This window comes from Denticeps clupeoides, chromosome 7 (genome assembly GCF_900700375.1).
Source record: "Denticeps clupeoides chromosome 7, fDenClu1.1, whole genome shotgun sequence".
In the NCBI taxonomy this organism is placed as follows: domain Eukaryota; kingdom Metazoa; phylum Chordata; class Actinopteri; order Clupeiformes; family Denticipitidae; genus Denticeps; species Denticeps clupeoides.
The window spans coordinates 12,988,638-13,014,738 of NC_041713.1; the positions used below are offsets into that span (position 1 = coordinate 12,988,638).

The 26,101-nt window shown below is 42.0% G+C and overlaps 1 protein-coding gene across 6 annotated transcripts in view; it reads left to right on the forward strand.

The window, feature by feature from the left end:
- The first annotated feature begins 332 nt into the window (after positions 1–332).
- Positions 333–26,101, forward strand: part of rbfox1 (RNA binding fox-1 homolog 1) — a 197,197-nt gene continuing 171,428 nt past the window's right edge. Inside the window, exon 1 of one of the 6 annotated variants that reach the window (XM_028985482.1) lies at positions 333–545. In XM_028985482.1, coding sequence (XP_028841315.1) covers positions 501–545 — 45 coding nt within the window. In that variant the 5' untranslated portion in view covers positions 333–500. Of the gene's footprint in view, positions 546–801; positions 890–1,859; positions 1,963–26,101 lie in introns of those variants that run through there. The other 5 variants (XM_028985485.1, XM_028985486.1, XM_028985483.1 and 2 more) reach the window with 5 other exon arrangements.

Consider the following 26,101-nt stretch of genomic DNA (forward strand, 5'->3'; position numbering starts at 1 on the left):
GACAATCATTTCACTTTTTCACCCAGGTTCGAACCACACTTAGTACAATTGTGTCCCTGAGAAAGACACTTAACCCCGAGTGTCTCCCTGGGGGGACTGTCCCTGGTAAATGCGACTTTGTCGCTCCTTCCTTACAGATCAGACCCAGTTAAAGGGTCACGTGACGTGGTGTATAGAAAAGGCCCGTTTGATGACGGGTCGGAGGGGGGTCTAGGTGGTCGTGGCCCTCCTGGAAGTTGGCGCCAGGGGCACGACCATGAGCGCGCGCACGCGCGCGCGCCCGCTCGCTCCTGCGCGCGCGGAGTGACAGATGCCGTCATTTACATTGGCAGCACGTGGCCACGGTCCAGCGGCCGCCGCTCCTCTCCGCTCCGCTCGTCGCGGCCAGTTTGCGGCTCCGTGGAAGAAAGCGGGAGGCACTTCAGCCAGACCCCCCCTCCCGCCGTCCCTCCCTCCCTCCCCGGCCAGCCCTGCTATTCGCCTCTCGCTGCCCGAGCGCCATGAAATCTTGGCAGCTAATTGCAGTCGTGGGAGATGCCCTTCAGGTAAGACGCGAGAAGGGGTTAAAAAAGAACAAAAAAAAAAAAAAAACAAGAAGAGGAAGAATTTCGCGTCACGTTGGTCTAAAACAGTCGCGGTCGAAGCTTTCCGCCTTCGTTTTTGGGGGCAAAAATATACAAGAAAAAAAAAAAAGAAAAGCCGAAGGTTAGTAACGAGACACCCGAAGCCCGAGCGTCTGCTGTTCTTTTGGACTTCAGGACTATGTTGTATTTTTCCGGCTGAAGGTTGGAAGTGGCGTTTTGAAAAGGGGACTTCGGGGACAGGTGCCGCCGCGGCATTTCTGCTCCGGCTGCCGATGCTCCTGGTTCACTCGTGGAGTTGCTCTAAGGTTTGTTTTCGGGCTCTGACCGCTACAGATTCGGAAACGTGTGCGGTTTTACCCTCTTGTCTAGACGGTGGCGATTTGCTGATGTCGCCTCGGTTCCTCTCAAAGTTACCTGCGTTGGCATTTGGGGTAAAAATGAAAACGGAGCGATGGCTCGCAGAACAGAGAGTTTCCGGTGTTGCCACGACCGCTTACTGTAAGCGAATTTGGACTTGCTTGCTTCGATAAAGTCGCCTGAATTGTGTTTTTTTTTTTTTGTTTTCAATTTTAAAACCAGTTTGATGTTTAAACTGTGTAGAGATAGTGTGTGTATGACGTCGGGTTGGAAAATGCTTTTTGTGACGCCAGCCAGGTGGCAAGTTGGAGCCTGTACAATTCAGTCTGCCGCGGCGATCTTGTATATAGTTTAAGAATAAACCCAACATTTTTATCCCCGTTTGCACTGCTCGTTGTCTTTGGAGAGGGATGTGGCGCATTTCAGGACGGTTTCACCTGGTTGCTTGCCTCGATCTGTCTCGAGATTTGGCAACCCAGGTTGAGGCTATTACTAAACTCGATGATTTTCCCCCCGACAGAATTAAGATTTTCTAATGGCGTATTAGAAAGTAAAGACAGTCTTCTGTTTAACAAATTCACACACACTCACACACACACACAAAACCATTTAAAATCTAGGGACCGAGGATTTTTCTCACTCACTTTTCGAGTTTCCTCACTTAATTCCAATGTAAGAACAAAAATTCACAAACGTGCCTCGTCTGTGAGCAGCACAACTCGCCTGGTTATTATTTTTTTTTGTAAATGTGAGGATGAGACTGTAACAAAAAAACCCCACATTTAATTTGGAAGGGTTTATCTCGAAGAGGCGAGCCATTATCTGCCCCCCCCTGATAGGAATTTCCCACGCTCCTTGATTAGAAATAGAATCAATCACGGGACGGCCTGATGCCTTCATTATTCCACAGTGGCCTGAACTAAATGTCCTGTCACACCGCGCTCTGGAGAAATGCCTTGTGGCGAGGAGGGGGTAACATCTTTATAACGTCTTTATAAAAGCATTTGAGATGGCGATGAAGGTACAGTGTGGTTTTTCTGTCTGCACGTGCAATATTTGTTAGTGTTTGATGGCTGCTGCGTAGACTACATTTCTGATGCGGCGAGGAGCCCAGAGTTGAACTTTTAGCGGCAGAGGTGCCAGGGTTGCGTCGTGTTGAAGCTTTGTTGTCAAAAGCGATACAAATCTTTGGGAAGCTTCGGACCTTCAGTTCCCGTGGCAGGAAGCTGCTCGCGGGTTTCATCAGCCTGCGGTTTATTTGTAGCACTTTTCAGACAGGTAGGGCTTTTTTTTTTATCATCTTGAGTTTGGTAGCATTACCTGAATCTGTGACAAGGTGCCTGAAATACATCAAGGGCTGCGTCTGGGGATCTGGAACAATGCAAACAATATTTACCCCTTCCTCTTTCATTATAATTCAAACGGCTGCCGCGGCAGCTCGTCACCGCAGAAGAGCATATTTCAATGTGACAATGCGAAAAATAAAGAAACAGCCGATGACTGGTGCCGACTGACAATAAGTAAAGACCAGAGACGCAGGTCCACAGCAATTAACATCTTCAATGCATTTGTATGTCCTGGCTCTATCTGTCCTGTACCAGCCTAGTACAGACCCATTGGTCTCTATGATATAGAAATATTGACCTACAATGACATACTCCTGCCTTGAAAGCTTATATTAATCCTTCGGTGTACAGACCCACTTTAATAAGGCCCCCGAATAATTACAGCAATCTTGTGCCTCAGAGGATCAGCGAATCTCTGAATTCACGCAGCGTTTCAGATTGTTTGATGGATGGTAAAATGTTGTGGAATTACAACATATTAAATTTTGCTCGTACATATTCCCCTAGTTTAAAATAAATAGTGCGGAAGACAGAAATGACCCCTGCATGGGATACCTGTTAGTGTTTTGTGGAAACGTCCTGAGATTTGAACAAACTTCATCATAGTGTTGACATCAGAGGCTTTTCATGGCCACGTTGGCCATTGTTCATTGTCTTGCAGAAAGGTTCAAATTCTCTCAAGCCTCCGGTTGTTTGGACATTCTATAGCATGTGGTTCTGTGTTGAAGATACTTTGAGTTTGTGTTGTGCCATCATCATCATCATCATCATCAAACACCCCCCCACGCACACACACAAAAACAAAATAAACTCTGATATGGTGATTCATAGTCATTATGTCGTCCTTTGCTACCGACCCTCAGAACTGGAGATGTGCGGTGAATAATGAGGCCTTTGTGCGGAGTCTGAATCAGGGCCATGATGCAACACTCGTGCGCGTATGATCATATGCAGTGTAGGTGTGTGGTGTTACGAGCATGTTGCCTGCTCGCAGTTTTTCCCTTCTCCCCGTCACTAAGACAAATGCATGGACTGCACCGTTCAATGCAGCAGGAACACACCGCATACCGCATACCGCTACGGCGGCTGGGGAACCCGCGGGTCAAAGGTCGCGTGAATAACAGCGGAAAGCCAGCGATTTCGGAAGCGCTATGCGCTAAAACACCCATCGGCCTGTGTTGCCTTTTTGCGGGTATGGGTTATTGTTAGGCGTCGCCCTGTGTAAGCCTCCGCCTCCATTCTCTGAGCAGGAAACTGAGAGACATTTAAGTTGGCGAATACGGAGTAATAGTTAGAGGAATTGAAATGCACTCAACCAGTGCGAGCGATCAGCGCCGCAGACCGTCCAAGCCGCCGGTTTCCGACCAAGGGCACAATTGTGTTTATCATAATTTTAATATGGTCCCGGTGAATTGGACCATGATGCGTGGCGAGCGCTCTGCATATTTCATCATTGGGCTCTAAACGCTCGCACTCGGAGGTCCGTCGGTAACAGTAGAGCCTTTCTCTGACTCTGAACATTGTCCCTTTTACCCGGGGCGGTCTAGCGGCCAACTAATTTGCACCAGTCTGAATATAAAGGTTAAGCCGTGCTACAAATGGCAAAATTATTGAATTACATCTGATAATGAATGTGGCGTGCAATGTTTAGGGGCAGTTTTTTTTCCTGAAATTGATGTCAGGGTTGTGGACTTCATTTTGAAGAGGAGGTGGGTTATGATGTGCTAATCCAGTCAAGAACCTCATTTATAAGCCGGCCCAAATGTTTTTCTTTTTTTATGAATCCAACGCCCTTCGTGGAGTTTTGCGTGCGGCAGTATCTCTCTGAGTAATGACTCCTGGTTTTAACAGCGGCTGCGGCTAGAGAAGCGTTACCACTGATTAATCACTTGCTTACTGCCGTCTTCTGGAGTCAATATAGCGGCATGTGAGGGGGTTCACGCGGCTGCCCGGGGGGAGAATCCCGCAGGGACTGGCATCTCCTGCAGTGTGGCGTAGGCCCGGGAACGCTGGGATGGGAATGTAGCGGCCTCACTGCGCGGTGCACCCCGATAAGAGGCATGGGTGCGCTTCTTCCCTCTTCGTGGAGGTTAAGGTCCTCCACAGCTTCTCGAGCGTCTCGGGCTGAAGCGACCCAGTCCAATTCTAATAGCTAGCGGGAGCTGGAGGACAAACGCATTCGCTGGCAATGCCTTCGCCTCCCGACAAAGCATCTCCAGATAATCTGCTCCTAATCCCGCCGCTGTTCCCGCCACGATAAACAACCTTTAACAAACCGTAATTAGCTGTGGACTGAGGCGCTCGCATTATCACCTACGCACAGCCTCGCGCCGCGAGGAGCGCCCCTGTCCTGGAGCTGCTGGCGGCGCGCTCACGTACGTTGGCATTTTTCAACTCGCTTAAATCACCAAACACGAAGAGCAAGAGGCAAACAAATCACTCTCTGGCGCGGGGTGGAGTTAGAACAGAGACTTTGCTGGTCCCGGAACTAACGGCTGCCATTTCCTTTAACCCCACAAGGCTGCGATGGGCGTACTGTATATTAATTTCCCGTTTTTTAATGCGAGGTGTTTGTCCTCATCTGGCAGCGATTAGCGGGATGATTCAGGGTGGCCGAGCGCAGCATGTGCTTGTGGTATTGGTCGTAACGTGGCTTGCTTTACGTCGGCGTGTCACGCACTGCCCGGAGGCTCCCGAGCGTCTGTGGGATACGGGCGCCACACTCTTACTCATAGGTCAGATGAATCACCGCCTCACCTTGTCGGCTTTTTAAACCCCAACTGCTCAGGAACAGGGGTTCTAGGACGTGCCGGAACATATTAGTGACCGCGGCTCTGCTCCGCCGCTTCATGCTGTCTGTTGACAGCTTTTATTTATTTATTTCCTTTTTGCTGACGTGGCTGTGTTTCCCACTCAGGTTGGGCAGTCAATCGATATCATTGAAAGATAAGATATTTTGCTCTATATCAAAAGATTAAAAATACACACAGATTCTGCTGATGTGAGGCAGCATGATAATATTGGATGCTGTGGCCTCTACAGCAATGCTTTAAGGACACATTCGGCTGAAAACATATTGATGGTAAATTAAATGGACATAAACATTACATTTTATTTATACTGAATACAGTCAGTATTTACAGGGTCATTCCCCTTGGAGCATCTCAGGTTCAAGTGCCTTGATCAGGTAGACATTGGTAGCAAGTGGGGTGCAACTTTGAGGTCAGATTATATCTACATCAGTGTTTCTGACAAGTGCCATCTCTAAAAAAAAAAATACTTGGACTGCATTAAAATAGTAGCATGAACAGTAGGGGTGTTCAAAAATGAACGATTCTGCATCGATGCAGTGCAGAACATAATCAATTATATCATAATGTAGGGCCCTACTTTTACGATGCAGAAAACGCAAATGGAATCGTGGAATCCAACAAAGAAAATGTAATCCTGGTAAAAGGCTGAATTGTGTATAATTCACGTTTCTGGCCTATGCAGCCCTCTACACATGTTTCTGGTAGAGGCGGGACATTTGCACACCATCTCTATGTAAACTCATGCCCAGCGATGGCGAAGAGGCTGTCAGTGTCGAATCCGGACCACAAAGTAAATTTACATACTGATTTAATATTCCACTCCTACATTACACAGTAATCTAGATATTTCATTTATTGGCCCATCCCTGTTTTCCTGGAAGGCCTCCTCCCCCATGCATGCCCCCTCATTCCAAGGATAGCAGGTCAGCACCAATTACTACCATTTGGTTGGGGGAGAAAATTTAGAAACCGTAAAACACGCATTGTCATTCAAACTCCCATCTTAGATTGGAGTTTGCGGTTGCAGTTCTTCATTAATAAGGCTTAGGTCACTGTAGAGTAAAGATTTATTTGGCAGGTTGGCAGGAGTGAATATTGTGAGGAAAATAAAGTGTATGAAGACACCCCGGATGCAGGGTTTTGCATGCACGGCTGTGAAATATTCACTGACGTTAAAAAAAGAAAAGAAAAGGTGAAGCGATACTCGACAGGCTATGCACATTAGCGAACATTGGCCCTGCGGTCTGTGGAAAATCCACGCATCAGCAGTACGTTTTACAGGTCTCTCCGTAATTAGTGCAGACTCAATTTATTCAAAGTGAAGAATTGGGTTGAAGGGTGAAATCACCCAGAGCTTTTTTTTTTTTTTTTTTTTTTTTGTGTGTGTGTGTGTCTGCCATTGCTGACTCTTTGGTTTCTCATCCACCTGAAAACTTTTTTTTTTTTTTTCTTAGACCACCGTCTTTTTTTTTTAATGCTGACTTTTCACATGCTGTGTGCCAATTATTTCATGCGGCCTCCGCCGCCGTGCTTTCCCTCCTTATCTTAAAATGGAAGAAAAGTCTTCAGCCGGTTATCAAAATGCTAATGTGCTTGAAAGGAAACATTAGTCTTCCCGGGTAAAAATGTTATTAAATGTGGTCTATTTAATCTTGTAAAAGTGCCACTATCTCTTCAGGATTTCCAGATGTTTGTGCTTCTTCCCATCCCCCCCCGCACCCTCTCCCTCTCCCATTGCCTTTGCCATCTTCATTCCAATGCAGAGATGGTGGCAGGAGGTGAGTGCCGCTCAGTGAAAATTGCATGTCGTCCTCAATCTTTTTAAGTGAAAAATGTAAAACAAAAAAAAAGGAGGGGAGTGAATCTTTATGGGCGCTCCTGGTTTTGAATAAAAATGAAAGCATCTTGGGGATGTGCGTCGCGGCCAGTAGCAAGCATGGATTCCTTGTGACACCATTAGAGACTGTAAGTTTTCTAGATGCTCAGCAGGGTCCTTTTATATGTGTGGCCTGCATCTCGTTTCTTTCAGCAAATTAACAAATCAGCAACTGAATAAGCCCCTGGCTTTCTAGGATTGGTTTAATGTGTCTAGCATGACTCATTTGGAATGGAAAAAGCAGATTTCATACACATTTCTCATTTCACAATGCCCTTCATATCCATCCCTTGTATTCCCTGAAGGAAAAGGACATAATGCTGTTTATGTTTTGTCGGAGTCATTTGAAAAACCCTCTCCTCGGGTTTTAGGGTAGCCAGACTGCTGGAAGTCAAGTTAGGAAGGTGTTAGAATCAGGCCTGACCTTTATTTGCACCCATCCTCTAGTAGCTGTGGGGATAATGATAGCAGGCTTGCAGGATTATGGGGTATTAAGCAAGCATACACTTTCTGTTTTAGGAAAAGACTGTTGCATCACCATTTCAGTTTCAGCAATACAAAGCTGCTTGTCCTTTTTTTGCTGTTCCATCATTGTTTTTTTTGTTTTTTTTACTGTAATTCAACCGAAATTTGTTTCTATAAACAAAACATTCTTTACTTGTCTTGGTTACATTTTAGTTGCATTAATTAGTTACATTTGGACACTAATGTGAAGTTATTTATATCTAGATAGAAACCAAATTTCATATGGTTAGGCTTTACTTGGCTTCTGTGTGTGTAGTGAAAAACCGAAAAGTGAAAGTGATTGCTTATGTCATTGTGATGCACAGCACACAATGAAATGTGGCCTCTGCATTTAACCCATCACTCTTAGTGAGCAGCGGACAGCCATGAGAGCCGCCTGGGGAGCAGTGTGTGGGGACGGTACCTTGCTCAAGGGGTTCTCAGTGACACCTTCACCACTGCCACCACGGCCCCATACAGTGATATGCAGATCAATGGTGAAATATAGATACTTCCGGTCAAAGCATTTCCTGTTGTAAGACAAATTCTTTTCTGAAAATATTGAAATCTATACCGGTCCCTGTCATTTTCAAACTATGCTTCTGTCATGTTACTGAGTTACTGAGAGCAAGATATGGCTGCAGCCGCTTCATGTGTAGCTCCACATTAGATAGGAAACAGGTGACCTAGATATTAGAGAGGAACATTTCCATATTTGATTAACTGTATTGAAATGATTTGCTTGTCATTCTGAATGGTTAATAAAGAAAAAATAACAAGGGTTTTATCTTTGTCATTGCATTGGTACAGGCTACATTTCATTCAGTTTGTGTGAATACACACAGGTAAGCTGTTTTGCTACACAGTACAATTTTTCAATAAATAATAATAGTAAAAAAAAAAACGATTGAATTTGACTGAAAAGAAAAGAAAAGGTACTGCATGCCACCTGCACAAACATAGTGATGCCTTCATGGAAGAGGACCTGTACCTAGGCTTGTTCTAATCTAGTCATAGTTATACACTAATGAAAACATACTTGTGAATAGCATATTACATTTTTGATAATAAATATCCCAAAGTTCTATATACTGAGCAATTTAACAGTAGCGTGTTTTGTTGCATGTCACAGTGGTCCAGATGACAAGTGTTTAAATTGCTCAAATCAGCCTCCCTGCACTGCCCCGCTAACACCCACTTCTTTTCCACTTGTATTTCTGTGGGTACATCAGTAATACCGAAGCAATGGCGATGCAATTTTCTAATATTCAGATCCACTAGAGAAAAGCAGAGCCGGGGAAGGGAGCAGGTGGGAGGGAGGGATGGCGGGAGGGGAAGGAGGGAGAAAGCATCATCTTGGGGTCTGATGAGTTTCACCTATGGTGAAATTAAGAAGTCAGAGTGAATGTAAACAAGAAATGATTCATTGTCACCGTGGTGTTGGAGGCCATCCAGCGGTAATAGTTTAGCAATGGAGTTTGGGGAGGGGGAGAGAAGAAACCTTTTTATAGAGGCCAGTGGAGATAGTGCGCTTTAATTGGCTCGGTACTGCTGTCTGTGTTTCTTTTTTGCACATTTACTGCAGATCTGGCGATACGAGGATAATATTTTTTGGTCTTCAGTTATTTCTTTGTTCAACACCCCATCTGTTGCAAAAATGAGCATCTGGTTGAGCGTCCCCAGATTTAATATAAACCAGGCATTGGCATGGAACACTTGTTCTTTTACATCATTCCAGAGCTGAAACTGCGTTTAAATTATTAAGTTTGGTGGAGCAGAGGCGGCACTCCTGTCTAGGGCTGATCCGGTTTTTGTCTCCTGGGTTTCTGACAGCTTCATTCCTGTTGTAGGTGGATAGTCTAAAGGACAGCTGATAAACCTTTTGAGACAAGATTCTCTTTCATCGCTGCTTTTCTGATGTTTTCCAAATCCGCCTTTTTGGGCCCTGTCCTCCGCCACTTTGAGCCGCAGAGGTTGCTTCTGAATCTCTTTTGGTTTGGCACGCATGGCAATTTTTGATATTTATTTAGCCATGGGCGAAGTGGTCCTGTGCCAGATGGAATTGGCAGCAAATCAGCCAGAATGAATGTTACACAACCTGTGACAACTCGCAAGGCCTGTGTTGGAAGGAAATATCAATATGCACAATACAGCGACACATAAAAGGCCACACGGCGACGCAAACAGAAACACACTGCACACAAGAGATAGTGATGGTTATCCCAACATGGTGACAGGGGCTGAAAATGTGGTTTGGGTTGAGAAGACCAACTTGAAGCATACAGCCCATTTGAGCATGTCTGTCTTCTGCCATTGTTTTTATTTCTTTATTTTATATGATATGGCTCACTGAAATCTTTGTTCTTTGTAAGCATAATGAGAAAAGTAATAGATACCTCATTAAAGTTCACTGATTAACAACGTTTTTTAAAAAAATTATTGTGATTGGCCAGATTAATTATATCCATTCATCCAAATCACCCATTTTTATTCTATGAAGTTTTAGTATTAATAAATGTAGTTGCTGAATAATATAATGATGGTGCTGTCCATGGTCCTGATTGTTATAAGGGGCTCATGATCTTTCTATACCATTTAGGACTTGGTGATATGGAAAAAAATCTTATCTCGATATTGTTATGATGTATTTATTTCTATGTGATGACATAATATTAAAATTTGATTAAATATTATTTATTTTCAGAAATTTAACATAAATGTGTACAGTCCCACTGTGCATAGACAACGTCTTTTTCAGGTCAACTTTGCAACGTCCAGTATTTTACCACAGTTGGACCTTCGTATAAGGGCTCATTCTAGTCCAAATGAGGTTGTTCCCACTCCGCAGACGCGTTGAGGCGACATCTTTGCATGTCTACCATAGGAGATCTATAAAGGGGCTCAGTCTAGCCCAAACAAGATAGATGTGAACATCTTTTATTTTGTAATTTATGACAAATATCGACATTTTTATATTAATATATATTATTTTTAATTTGTGATTATTATTATTATTGTTTTATCTGCCAACCTTAATATGAATACATAATTGTACCTGGTTGGAGATACTGAATAATATTTTGGTTTAAATTGATTTCAAACATGAAATATTATATTTACACTAGTTGGGGTAAAAATCTTGCAACTGATTGGGTGTTAGAATTAAGTTCTGAACAATAAGTAGTGACAGTATCACTCAGTAGTGATACTGTCACGTCCGCAAGCTGACAGGGGAATTAAGCACAGAGGCGGGACATACTGGAAATGGGATTAAATTAATAATAACACAACAAAGGAAAACGGTGCGAGGGCCAAAACAGAGGAATAAGGGGGAGAACAAAAACAAACCCGCAGGCGTGTGGCGATTGCCAGAACTGAAAACAGTCCACATAAAAATATCGCTGCCCTGAACTGTAATGCTTGTCTAAAGCCCTTCAAGCCAGTGTACAGATCAAAAGCCATAATTTGTCTTAGAAGCACTAAAACTTTTTTTAGTGCTTTTTTTACTTTTCATACTAATGCAGACAGGCTAATGTTTATGGAACCATAATAAAACGATGACTGAGACTAATCCTTTGTAGGACACCTCTTTCGATGTCCCTCAGTCGTTCTAGCTTTGGCTTCCTTTAGGATCTGTCACGGTTGTCATACATGACGAGGGAAAATATGCATGATGTCGCGAGACAGAGGATTTATACATGAACACAGGACAGGGGAAACATCACCCTAGTGTGAAATCACATGTGTTTCCTGGGGCACACCCGGGGCAGTGGTGGCCTAGCGGTTAAGGAAGCGGCCCCGAAATCAGAAGGTTGCCACTGATCCGCAAAGGTGCCACTGAGGTGCCACACTGCTCCCCGTGCGCCTGTCATTGCTGCCCACTGCTCACTCAGGGTGATGGGTTAAATGCAGAGGACAAATTTGCACCATGTGCTGTGCTGCTGTGTATCACATGTGACAATCACTTCACTTCACGTAAAACCATCAGGAATCATAGTAACAGAGAGAAAAAAGAACATGGACAGTTGTCATTGTTTTCTCATTGTATATGGTAATCTTGACCTTTTTTAGACCAACTGGGATATGGGTTGACCTTGAATGAATCATTAGCTCAAGGGGGACAAATCTAGAGACCTAATTTTGGGTGCAATTGTAGAGTCAAGGACATGGCATTTGTATCTGGTCTAAGGTGTAGACCAGATACAGAAGAACCAAATCCACAATCCATGCGTTGGGTTCTTTTTCCAGGGACTCAACACACTTGAGTGCTTTGAGTGTTTGAGTTAATGTTAGTGTCTGTTACAATGTGATGGCTTTCACAGATGGTTTGTACTATGGCTTGGCTGACACAAGTGTCCTCACAACCTACCAGATGGAATGAGGCAAACTGACGTATGGATTTGTGTTTCTTATGAGATTTCACATCAGACCGTCCACCATATGGACAGCTTGAGATTCTGAGAACCGTCTCTGGTTGTGGTTTAATTTTATTTAGTCCGCTTTAGTGCGGTGGTAGTCCACACTTGCCAGGTCCCTGCAGCAGATGGAGGAAACAGGAAAGGTGTTTACCCCACCTTAACGCATCGTCCACCACTTCCTCCTATGCCCTGTGCACATCACTGTGGTGAATAATAATCCCCCTGACGGCCCAGATTGATGGATGCCGGCACACGACATTTTCGGTTCTGTGCGAGGCAGGGCTCAGCTGTGGACGGCACTAGGAAGGGTCGCTGACACGTTTAGTAAGATGTCCAACCACCTTCTGTCGTGGAGTGAGTCATTTGCAAAAAAAAAAAAGAGTAAAAAAAACACGACTTCCAGCTTCAGGGGGCATCAATTTATGCCTCAGGTGTTGACAAACCATCTTTCTGTCAATTCCCTACTGCATACACAGTATTGTCACTGGAAGGCAAACACCTATTAATTATCTGTTGTAGTCTGGGGAAGAAACTAGAAAGGAGGGGTACAAAAATCAATGTAGAGTCCTTGATAGTTTTAGATGTATGGCATCTGACATCTCGCTTTTAGCTAGTCCAATGAAAGGTCACTGTCAGCCATAACTGATTTACTGTGGTGACAACTACTATAGGACCACTACAGGACTACCATGGTAAATAAGTCATTTCAATAATGTGATCACATGGAGTTGGCTAGAATGTGACCATTTGTGCTATAACAAGCTGTAGTGGAGCTACTAATTACAATTATATGCTTATTAGAATTTAGTCCATTTTTAAAAATATCAGTACAAACCTGTTAGACAGTTTTTGCTAAATAAACATACCAGTGCACTTAAAAATGCTAAAGTAATGCATATTACATCTAAAAGTGCTGCTAGTCATAGACGTTACCAGGCAGTTCTTCAGGAACAGATAGAAGGTGATTGGTCATTACTCCATCTTAGTGCTTCATGTGACAATTGCCTTGATGAAACACCTTAGTTCTTGTCAGATTATGAGAGCTGTGAGTGAACTGACATACATGTTGACAGAATGACAGATGATGGTATGTTTTGATATTAGGATCCAGGAGAATGTTAGTATAAAGTCTTCTTGATACTCTTTTTAAAAATTCACTTGTCTGTGCTTCATGTTGACCAGTTATTAAAAAATGTCTTGTCGCTTATCTATTTTGTAGAAACACCTGCTATTAACCTGACTTTTAATTAATAGATTGGTGGTAGAAATAGCTCAAATGAAAAGCTAAAACCTACTAAATGATGTTTAATGCATTGAAATGAATTAGTTTCACATCATTTACAGAAAGGTCACATTTTGGCAAGACAAAAGTTTTGTCGCCTATACAGAAATTTAACAAATTTATTGCAAATACAAAAACATGTCAGCAAATTGAGTAGTGGTGCTGTGAGATCCAAATTTAATACCTTGCATGACTTCCATGAGCTTGAAGGACTGCATCCATGCGGTTTGGCAAGGATTCATACAATTTATTGATGAAGTCATCAGGAATAGCAAAGAAAGCAGTCTTTCATCAATATTTTTTGGTTTCGTCTTCCATGCTTCCTCTTTCATCCTACCCCACACATGCTCAATGATGTTCATGTCTGGTGACTGGGATGGCCAATCCTTGAGCATCTTGATCTTCTTCGCCTTGAGGAACTTTGATGTGGAGATAGAAATATGTGATGGAGCACCATCCTGCGGCAGAATTTGGTTGGGAATATAAAAGGTAGCTAAGATTTCTTGGTATTTCAGACTATTGATGTTGCCTTCCACTCTACAGATCTCTCGCACACCCCCATACTGGATGTAACACCAGACCATGAGTTTTCCGCCACCAAACATCACTGCGGCTACTGTGGTGTAATTCAACAGAAGATTAATCTGAAAAATCCACCTTCTGCCACTTTTCCAGCGTCCATCCTTTTAGCAGGCTGTGGGTCTTGGCAAATGCCACACGGTTTTTCAATTGTCTTTTGTTTAGTGCTGGCTTCTGGGCACTGATTCGACCATGGAGGCCATTTCGAGACAGAATACAACAAACTGTTCTGGTTGACACAGGGACTTCAGGTGACCAGGTTTCGTGAAGCTCTGCTGCAGTGGAAAATGGGGTGGCCTTGGATTTTTGAGCCAACAAACAGTCCTCTCGAGCAGTTGTCTTGCGGGGTCTGCCTGACCTGGGCTTGTCAAAAATGTCTCTTCAAATCTTTTTTTAACCTCTGTACTTGACACTGAGACACATTGAAGGTGTCTGCCACATTAGCAGTGGACCTGGTCTTCAGACATTTGATAATCAACACTTTAGTCTCAGGGTGAAAGTTAGGCATGTTTGCGGTCTGGTTGCAGTCAATGTGAAGGTCTAGTGTACTGAGGTTCTTTTTATACACACCTGAGACCATATGACACAAAAATGGAGTCAATTGACTGGGCTTTACCAAGCTTTGAATATTAGAATACTTTTTGACAGTTTTGTTCTGCACTGAAACATTATTACAAAAGTGATTGGGAATAAAATGAGCCATTTCTTGTAAAAAATATATATTATGTAGAAATATATTTCAGCGGCACTTGAGGTTTGTACACAAGCGACAAGACTTTTGTCAGGGACTGTACCACTTGAATCTTGGGCTGATATTGGATTTTTTTTTTTTTACAATTCATTATTAAATATATGAAAAATGTAATAGTTGAATAGTTGACCAGTTGAAGTTCAGTTCAATTGTCATTTCAGCTGTTAGACACTACATAGTGAAACAAAACCAAGTTTTTCCGGAACCTGAGGCTACATGTAACCCAAATCTAACACCATCTAACCCTAACCCTAAGCCTAAAACTAACATTTGAACAATTAAACATAATTAAACAATTGAAAATTAAACAAGTTATCTACTGATATAAAGTGCATGTGTGTGACACAGACAAACTGGGCTACGTAAAGTACAAACAGGACACAGAGAGTGCAAGAGTAACATTTAACAAAAATCTTGTAGACAACAATCAGACAGACAGCGCTAAACTTGTAAAATGAGTGCATCGTGATAATAAATGTGCTAAGTCAAAGTAGTGCAAATACTGCTTTGCAAAATGGATAATATATAATAAATATGTTACATCTGTTGAGAAATAGATAATATCACTCAATATAACAGAGGTAGTGTGTGTGTGTATGTCAGTCCAAACCAGAAAGTGATGCAGCTGGTCAGAATGCTCTCAATAGTCCCTCTATAGAAGGTGGTGAGGATGGGTGGTGGGAGATGGGCTTTCCCCTGCCTCCGGAGGAAGTAGAGACGATGCTGGGCTTTCTTGGCTGTTGAGCTGGTGTTGAGTGTCCAGGAGAGATTCTCAGCTAGATGCAACCTGAGGAACTTTGTGTTCTTGACATATCTCCACACAAGATCCATCCAGGAGGCACCACACCTTACTTTGTTCAGCCTCTGTCATACTTAATTATGTTCGCCTGCTTGTAGTGATCTTGTTCCCTGAATGTGTATACAGTTGGCGGCCAAGTTGTCCCAAAGATGAGAGGTCTGTAATTTTCATCATAGGTACACAACAGTTAGAGACCGAATGTAACAAAAATTAAAGAAATAATTTTATAGAATTTATTTGTATAATGCTACAACGGCAAAAGTTCTCAAGAGCCGTGATGTTTTGGGGCTGTTGGTGGGCACAGATTCTCTATTTGACTGAGGTCTGAAGACTGGCTCAGCCACTATAAAAATCTTGTAATGCTTTTTATGTAGCCAGTCCTTCATTGCATCATCACTGTGATGCTGGAAGATCCAGCCACGTTTCATCTTCAATGCTCTTACTGATGGAAGGAGGATTTTGGCCAAAATCTCATGATGCATTCATTCTTTCCTTATAACAGATCAGTCCTTCTGTCTCTTTTGCAGAAAAGCAGCCCCAAAGTGTAATGTTTCAATAACCATGCTTCACAGTGGGTGTGGTGTTCTTGGGATGCAACTAACCTTTCTTCTCCCTCCAAATACAAGTTCTATTTTGGTCTCATTTGACCACATGACATTCTCACAATCCTCCTCTGGATCCTGATGGTCCTGATGGTCTCTTGCAAACTTTAGAAGGGCCTGGACACATGCTGGCTTAAACACATGGGAATAGTAACCTTTGTTACTGTGAACCCCAGCTCTTTTCAGGTCATTGACCAGTTTCCCCTGTGTAGTTCTGGGCTGTTTTTTATTCGTTCCTAAGTTCATTTGTACCCCACTAGGTGCGATCTTGCTCGAGCCCCAGGTCAAGGGAGATTGATTCCATTGATTCCATTTTCTAATAACAGTTGCTCCAACAGTTAATTGCTTGTAGGTTGTCCCTGGTGTCCTTAAACAACTTTCTGGTCTTGGCCATGGTGGAGGTTGGAGTCTGACTTTTGAAGGTGTGGAGAGGTGCCTTTTATACAGATTAATACAGGTAACGAGTGAAGGATAGAAGGGCCTCTTAAAGAAAAAGTTACAGGTATGTGAGGACCAGAATTCTTTCTTGTTTGTAGGTGCGTAATACCTTTTTCCTGCACCATTATACAAATACATTCTTTAAAAATCATACAATGTGATTTCCTGGATTTTTTTACATTCTGTCTCTCACAGTTGAAGTGTACCTATGGTGAAATCTACAGACCTCTCTCATCTTTTTAAGTGGGACAACTTCAGTGGCTGCAAAATACTTTTCCGCCCCACTGTATATGCTCCTGCCTTGTTTCCAGTCCTTGTCTGTTATCTGAAATGGTTAGTCTGTGTAAACTGAGTTATAGAGATATCCTTGTTTTTTTGTTATTTGCCATAGTTTAATTTTGTTTCATCTGCACTATTAAAAACACTATGCTGTGCACTTGTGCCTTGTACATTCTCATCATCCGGACAATATTTATATTTATGATGTATATTATGATCAATAAAATATCCAAGTACACTATGCTAAATCACTTTTGTTGTCTTGACACTCATTATTTGTGTGCAAAATGTTTTCAAAGCAACAGTAGCATTACAAAAGACATGCAACCTACAACAGAAATGTATGGAAAAACAACATATGCAGTTTCCAGTGTAGCACTTATAATTTGTGGCCTTATTGTTGAAAGTAACCAACTGATGACATTGTCAGACCTCATGATTCCTTTGTGCATGTGTTTATTTTTTCAATCTGATAACACTCTGTGAACCAATGAAAATGTGGCCTAGTTCCACTTTTGTTGGTTTTATTGATATTACAAAAACATGTCTTGATAACTGATCATATTAAATGTCTGCACAACTTTGAATTGCAACGGGACATGCTGTCCTTGCATTTGTATTACTGCATACACACTGGAAAGAGAACGCTTGTTAATTGTCTGTTGTAGTCTGTGGAAGAAACTAGAAAGGAGGAGGGGGACAAAAATCAATTTTGAGTCCTTGATAGTTTTGGATGTATGGCATCTGACATCTCACTTTTGGCTAGTCCAATGAAAGGTCACTGTCAACAGACTACTGTCATATTGATGCATGGCAGGGAATGTTTGGGGCATCCAGTTTATAATAAGACTGGCCAGCTCCTCCGAGATGAACTCTCCTATTGGCTCCTCCCGCTGCTGCACTAGCCGTTTATCAGCTCCGTAAATTGAGATTAATAACGTCATCTGCTGCGGGACTTTTGGGCTATTTCCTTTCCACTTTCCATTTCTTGTTGGCCAAGTTTTTGAGGTGGTTTAGACACCCTCCCAAAAGCGCGTCGAATATCATCCATGTCCTGCTGCACTTGTCTTCATTCGGACAAATAAACACAAAGAAATAGCTACATTTTTACATGGCTGCCTGTGTTCCCTCATGGGCTTTGACATTCAGATCCATGTTGTCTTTCCAACTTTGAGCCCGGTCAGACCAGACAGGCTGTGTGTGAGAGCGTGGGCAAGTGTCGTGTCTCCGCACTGCCAAGTTACAGTACAGCAGCATGCAAAGTTATCACACACACACACACACACACACACACACACACACACACACACACACACACACACACACACATATACTGCTCGGTGTGCCAGAAAGCACAGAGCTCTGGCCAGTGTCAAGAGGACAGGTCCATTTCTGTCATCTCAGTTAAAAACACTGATAACTCTGTGGCTGAGTTGTTTAATTTTAATTAATCACTCACTGACATTAATTGAAGGTTTATTTTTTGTGAAACGCTCACAGAAAATGCACTCTTATGAATTGCCCCATTAAGCACTGACGATACATTCATCAGCTCACCTAAAGATAAGGGTACAAAAAAGCAAATGAATACTCTATTTGGAAAATGGCAAAATGCTAAAATGCAGAGATCCCAAGAGCCTCATTGGTGGCCATTTTTTCCCCAGTATTTTGCAACTGTTTCAATCCCGAATACTTTTGAAGCAACTTCAAATGTTAGATTCTTGTTGGTAACCTGGATTACCTGGCAAAGTCATTGACAGTACAATGTTGTTAGAAAACAAAAGTTTACAAAACTCAACTACTGATGCTTGCACATGATTTTTCTTGATTTTTCATGTACTGATTTGCAGAATTGTGTTTCCATGTGGCATTTTTATGCGGAAATGATCATATAAAATGTTGACTTGTACACAGGGAACCATGGACCAAGAGAACCTTATATTAACACACATTAGATTCTGAGGAATGGGCTTCTAGGTAAAAAATGGAATTTAGGAAAAAATAAAACAAAATTTAGGAAAGAATTTCATAGGGCCCTACTTTATGTATGAGAGATACAAGTTTTACCAACAGTCGTGGTCCTCCAGTAATTAACAATTGTATTGTTAGAACATCACATAGACTCAACCTAACACTACCTTGCCTTACCTCCATTCGTTAGGTCACCACATCTATGTTTATGCTGTGATTTACTTTACTGGTTCTAATGTTCAAGCTCTTAGTGATTTATTTAGTTCACATGCATTATTGTTTCATGAGAGCTGCTGGTATTCTGTATTTTTTCTGAAGGGTTATATTGCTCATTGCACATAACATGAGTGTGCTGGCTAGAAGTGTATTGTTTTTCAAGTTATTGATCCAGAATAAGCTCAAGTCTGTATTAAATTACAAATATGCTATTAGAAATATGCTGACATATATGTAATCTTCTGCAAAAATTGCCATATCTCTTTTATTTATTTTATTAATTAAACAGATTGGATCTAAATTCAATGTGGATCATTTACTTACAAACACATTGCGGATTATTTCAGATGCTTTAAAACAAAAGGACATGATATGTTTTATACGATAAGCGCTTTATACTTGCATACCAGCCTTCTGAATGGAATAGAATCGAATTGTGAAGATTTCCACCCCCAATGTTTGCGTGTGTGTTGTTTTGGGAAAAAAAATTGTGACCTTCAAATTCAAGAATGATAGAAAATTGAATATCAGTTGTGTATTTTAATATGTGTGATATTTAATTGTAGCGCTGTGCATCATGATGATGACAACAATTAAAGCAGTTGGCTAATTGCACAGATATCCTCCTGTCTGTGTTCTGGGTGGCTGGTTTCATGTCTTGGTGTGACAAATAGCAAGCCTGTGGTGGAAGCTGGGTCTGGTCCTTGTCCTGACCTATGACATCTCATTTGTTTCTGATAAATGGCCATTTTCTCAAGGTACATGGTTCACTTGAGAGGCAATTGCCAGATATGAGTTGCCTCCTTTATTTTTTCCTTTGGGTATCACAAAAAAAATGTGTGCTGAAAGGGCTTGGTTTATGCCATTTATTTTATTTGCAGATACATGGGAAAAAGAAGAGAACAACATGTTACAAATGAGATGAATGTGTGAGTTAATGTAATGACATAATATATATTCTCACAGGCGTTTGCATAATTAGCAGGACTGGTGCTGTGTGCATTTAAAAATTTTCATTTGGTTGCACCTGATTTCCACTTTCTGTGGGCCTGACAATAGATGAAAATAGATCCCACATTATCGTAAGTGCAATTCTAAAACAGCGTCACTGTCCATCTCCATCTTTATGTAGGCATTGTCTCCGGACAGGATGAATTTCACATCGGTGTCACAGGTCAGACCCCACACAGGAAATACAGCTGCGTTTATAAATGAATCGCATACATTTATAAAATATCATAATACATATCTGTTTATGTAAACACTAATATTATCTATAAGGTAAAGTAATTACTATTTCTATGCATATCTTGTAATACTTATAGGGATTATATCATTATAGTGAGTCAAACAAAGTGAAATGAAGTTCTTTTTTAGCCCAGACAATATGGTAATTATAAAGACATAAAGCATATGGATGTCATTGTATCTTGCCATTGAGCAGCAGGTTGTCTGAAATTCTTCTGTTGGAGTGGACCAATGGAACTGGCCAGCTTACAAACACTGACACAAGAGAAATGGCTGCTGTGCTAAATATATAACCTGACCAACATAACGAGCCACTGTCAGACCGCCGTGCCGGTTACTGTGGTGGGTGTGCAGAGACGCATGGAACGTGGAAGTTTGTAATGCAGCGGTGGAGTTGCTCATCTTTCCACGGGCAGTGAAATGTCAACGCTGTGCCAGTGGTCCTAAATATATTAGCGGCATGTAAATAGTCGCCTGGCATGAATATGCATCATTGCCATGATTGCGAGGTTAGTCTGGAGCGTTTTAGTTTATCACTTCATTTTTTTAAATATTAAAAAAAAAATAGTTTAACGTGAATCTTTCACTGAATGTGTATGGCTGCTGAGGGCGCAAAACGCTCTCCAGATAATAGGTGGTAGAGTTGGGAAGCACAACATTAACCTTTCCAGTTGTGGTACAGTGAATATGGCAGCAGCGTGGTAAATGCTTTTTAAAAATTCACTTCTGTTTTGCATGCGGCTGAGGATGCATTTGTGCAGATAAATCCGAGAGAAGAGTCCTCGTCTAAGCCAGAAGTGTGTGTGTTTGTGTATGTGAGAGAAGAGAGAAAAAAAACAACATTTGCTTGTTCGGAGATAAACATGCCTAATTAGAATATGCATTTGTTCACTAATTCTCCCCATAATTGAGATATTTAAATCTCGGAATATGCCGGCTGTTTAGAAAAGTCGTCCTTATGCTTTGATCTGGAACACACTGTATAAATTTGGTTTGTCATGGCCTTGAGCGCAGCGTAACAGACAGATGAATACATTTCTAATGCAGAAAAATATATACCTTGTTGGTCATTTCTTTTCAATTTACTAATTAGATGTATCATTTGGGATTTTTTAAAACACAAATAGCAGCTTGGATATCCCTTGCATGAGTACCCTATAAAAGTATATTTACATTTACATTTACAGCATTTATCAGACGCCATTATCCAGAGCGACTTACAATCGGTAGTTACAGGGACAGTCTCCCTGGAGCAATTTAGGATTAAGAGTCTTGCTCAGGGACACAATGGTAGTAAGTGGGATTTGAACCTGGGTCTCCTGGTTCATAGGCGAGTGTGTTACCCACTAGGCTACTACCACCACATATATCCTTTTGACAGTTAAATATTTTTATAGGATGCTCAGAGTGACAACAACAATGCAAAATATTGCCAGGTAATGTCATCAATGGTGCTGAGTTTATAGTATTACACATTAGCGCTGCCTTAAATAGCTCTTCAAATGAACCCTGCAATGTTTTTTGTTTCCTGCATGTATAGATGAGCATATTGTGCAGCCATGACTGTATGAATGCACTTTGTTTCTCTACATTCTCAACATCCACAGACACACTCTGTGTTTTTGACATTGGAAAGTTATTGTCTAAGGTGAAAGGCATAAATTTAGAATGTGCCATAAATAGGCACTGCCCGCTTTGGTCTGTGTTATTGGGATAAAAGAGCTTGATTTAAACTGTATTTCTTTAAATATGTGACAGTGGAGTTTCAGCTGCTGCCCAGTGACTATCCACTTCCTCAACACATTAAAAGTGGGCCTTACATTTACAGTTATTGACAGCAATTATAGTTATTTCTGTTGCATGTGATTACAAACTGAACACTGGACCGAAATGCTCATACTCATTATTTGCATCCATGGTAAATTTCACTGTCATACGATGTATGCAGCGGGGATGCAGGTAGGTTTTTGTTGGGTGAAATTCTGTCCGTGTAACCTCTGTGAAATTATGAGCATCTTTTTTAGAAAGACGACAGAGAGATAAAGTACTCCTTGGAAAATGGCAAGCAATTAAAAGTATATTAGCCGTTCAAGGCCAAAAATAATTAAAGCTCTCAGACCATTGTGTTTCAGAAAATAGCTCCAGGCAGCTGTCATTAGAGGTGCGCGCACACAATCAGAAGTCCAACCGTATATAAACATTGTATAACACGGGCCTGTGACAAAAAATGCCATTGAAGGTTCCTTTTTGATTATACCCCACTCCCCACCCCCAAAACTGGCATTTTGACAGAGCTTGTGTAAATAGACCCTACATATTTTTTTTAAAAATGTGATCGGATCTGTGGGTTTAATTAAATCATGGAGTTTTTCAGAACCCGAGTCAACAGACTGAGGTTTTCCATTCATCCGTGAGTTATTGCATATGCACAAATAAAAAAAAAAAATGTAAACAATGTTTTACTGAAGCATAAAAGCCAAGCCATTCAGCTGCCTCCGACCCAGGGAATCACACAAATCCCAGCAGAGGTCTGTCTGTGTGGCACGGACACAAACAGGCAGCAAGGTGTTTGTGGCCAAACAAACAGGATGCACGACGGTGCAAAAAAAAAAAAAAAAAATGCAATAAACGCGTTCCCGTTCGCCGTGTCTCACCCTCGCCGCCGAGGCTCTGTGTGTGCTGCATCGCCAGGCGGCCACTGTGGCCCATCACACCGCAAGACAAATCTCAGAGGACCTGATGTGCTCAGAGGCACTTCTTTCCACTTCAACAGGATTTGTGCAGACGAGACGAGTGCTCGCCAAGCACCGCGCAAACATAATACGCCCCCCCCTCCCCTCAGGGATGCAGGGCCAGATTAGGGTTCTATCTGCTTCCTAATCGTACCCTTGTGCTTGCTTGTTTGTCATTGCCGGACATTTTTAAAATGCAGTGGAGACCAAGGTTTGGGGGGAAAAAAAACTGTTTTCTTATGTTCAGCCATCCTTGGCTTGCGTCTTTATTTTATCGATGATTTAGGGCCCTTTTTTCAAATGGGCGCCAAGTGCAGTGCCACGCGTGGCGCATAAGGTCAAAGGCGCCCGCAGGAATTACATAAACAGATCAAACAAGAAAGAGCTGCTGGGTAGTTATCTCAGTCGCGACCAAGAGAAACTAGCTACCCATTTGCCTGGCTGTTAGTATAAACACGATTGTTAGTGGTGGTTTTTCATGAACAGGTTTTAAGATGGGGGGGGGTTGACTGCTTACACGCACACTCCTGGCTCCTTCTGGATCTTTTAAATCCCTGTCAGGACGTGACATGCGCCAACATCAGTAGTGCTGCACTTAGCGTCAGTTTGGAAATAGTGCAGATGTTGGTGAAACGAGGGGAAAAAACGACAAAAAAAAAACATGTTGTGGAAGATAAACTTCTTTTTTTGAACAGACAGTACACTTGACACTCTTAGATGACTCGGTGCCTTTGTGACTCACATGAAAGCCTTAACAAATGCAAATTGCTTCTGTTGTACGCTTTCAGAGAGATGCTTAATGTGGCTTTGGGAATGGAAATTTGTCCAAAATTTTAAATAACTGCTGCTTCAAAGTGGATCTGTGATGTTTTAGCGTTGAGTCAGAGCAGTGTCTTCTCACTATACATGTCCTTGTTCCTTATGATGTCCACATCTCTGTGTTCTTGGAAATGTTTTTTTTCCCTTTAATGCCAATTTTGGAGTGCTGCAATAGAGCCCATTTGGGCTCTACATCACTGGGCTGCTGTGCAAATTTGTCCTCGGTAAATATTTTTTGCATGATCTTTTATGCGCATCTTCATCTGCATAAGATGAAGATGCGTTTGAAAGGAAAAATCATATCATCTCCGGCTCGGGCTGATGCGAGCAGTGATGAAAGCCGTCAGTTCCTCCTGTAGCTCAGGGGTGTAACTCTCATCTCACTGCCGTTATCTGAGCCGACCTCGGCATTATGTAATTTATAAGCTTTATAAATAAACACTTCCTCTTGGGGTTCAGCAGGAATTGTCAGTTTGGAGATAAGCAGAGATGATTCCGAAGGCCCCAAGCAGACAGGGGTCTTCAGAGATGTTAGATAAGATGAAGCGAAGAGCCTAATGCCTTGACCTTTTCAGGGGTTAATTCCAGCAGGTGCCCTAGCACATGCCCCTGTCCTTGCATGTATAATTTACTTAAACATTAGCTGTCCTTACATTTCCCACGTTAAATATTCACTGTCAGAATGATCCTACGGAGTGGGCCCAGTTGTAGACTGCACCCAGTGTGGGGAGCAGTAAGGTTACCTTTCTGTTATGTAATGTTGCTGGTGTGATGCCAATACAAGCATGTAAACATCTTTGGTCTGTCTCTCTTTGCTGCATGCATGAAAACTGGAAAAATAATTCATTTTTACAGCATTGATTTGTTCAAGGTGTTATTTGCAGTCCCTGATTTGTGCCGGGTTGGTGATATTCAGAAGAAAAGGATTTCTGGTAAAAGGCAGTCTTATTTGATGGCACAAAGCCCTGAAAAGCCATAAGTTACAATGATTTAATCACCATTATTACAAGTATTATCTGTAGCCTTGAGTTTCTTCCTGTTATGGCTGCAGCAAACGAATCCTTGCTTTAACAATAATCTATGTACACAACTCCTTCACCAGTCTCTTCTTGGTGCTTTTGGTAGAATTTAAGCTCTGATCTTTACTCATGCAATAGATTTTGGAAACGGGGTTGTTTCATTAACATTATTTTGTTTAATGGAGTGGTAAAGATCTTGTGGTCTCTTTCCGTTGGTCTGACAGCACAGCTCAGAATGTCTCGCCCCATAAAATCGAAAATGGTCGGACAGTCAGCTTGTCCAGGCAGGGTGCTGCGGTGCAACAGTTAGTTAATTGGTTGCTATTAAAGCTCTCAAACTCTCGTTCAATTATTACGCTCGTAAACGTGGACAAGAGATGGATGGGGAGGGTGTGCACTGATTATAATTAGAATTTGTACAATGATAAATGACAGAATTATGAATCTTTGAAACCTTGACAAATGTGTTTGATTGCAACGATTAGTCTAATCACAACTTATCTTTCTGGACCCGGTTGCCCGTGCAGCACGTTCAAGATGAAGATGCACACCTGCTCTTCCAAAAAGATTATTTTGACTAGGTGCTGCAATAACTTGGGAGCAATCCTCTCTTTAGTTACACACCCACATCCCCCCTGTCGGTAATAATCAGAGTTTTAAGCTGGCAGAATTTAGAAGAATTAAGCTGCTTGGATAACATTCTGATGAGGCTCCTTGCTGAATCCTGCGAAGACGATTTGAATATCTTTGAGTGTTTTCAGTGTTCAGAGGGGCAGAATTGATTCATTAATGAGGTATTATTGGAAAGTTCCTATTTTTAAGCATATTTAATATTCATACAATCAGGGATATTCATCCGCTTTTGGACTCCTGCAGCACCCTGAGCCGCTTAGCCAGAAAATGTCTGATATGCAAAGTAAATAGTGCATATGGCATAAAGCCACTTTAAATGTAAATGTCTAGAAATGTGGAACTCTGGTCACTGTGTTTCCAAAGTGCATTTTGGCACCAGGACATTAGCAGCCGTCCTGTAAGTTGTGATGTGGGGTCTCCAAAGGACATGACGTGTTTTCCCAGAACATCTCCCAGATGTTCCATCAAACCGGGAGAGTTTTCAGGCATTTACTGAACTCCAATCAGTCCTTCCAGAATTCCACAGCAAGTTCCACAAGTCCCCATCTTTCTGCAAATTTGACCAATAAGCTTTGGTTTCACCAATCATAGCAGTCTCCACAATGGTGAGTTGCATGTCTGTCGTGTGTGGGGAAGTGACAGATCTGCTGGTGACCATGTTCAAACAAAAAAATGCAAGCTGTGTTTTGTTTAGGGTGGTTGTAGCCTAGTGGGTAACACACTCGCCTATGAACCAGAAGACCCAGGTTCAAATCCCACTTACTTCCATTGTGTCCTTAAGTGTCTCCAGGGGAGGACTGTCCCTGTAACTACTGATTGTAAGTTGCTCTGGATA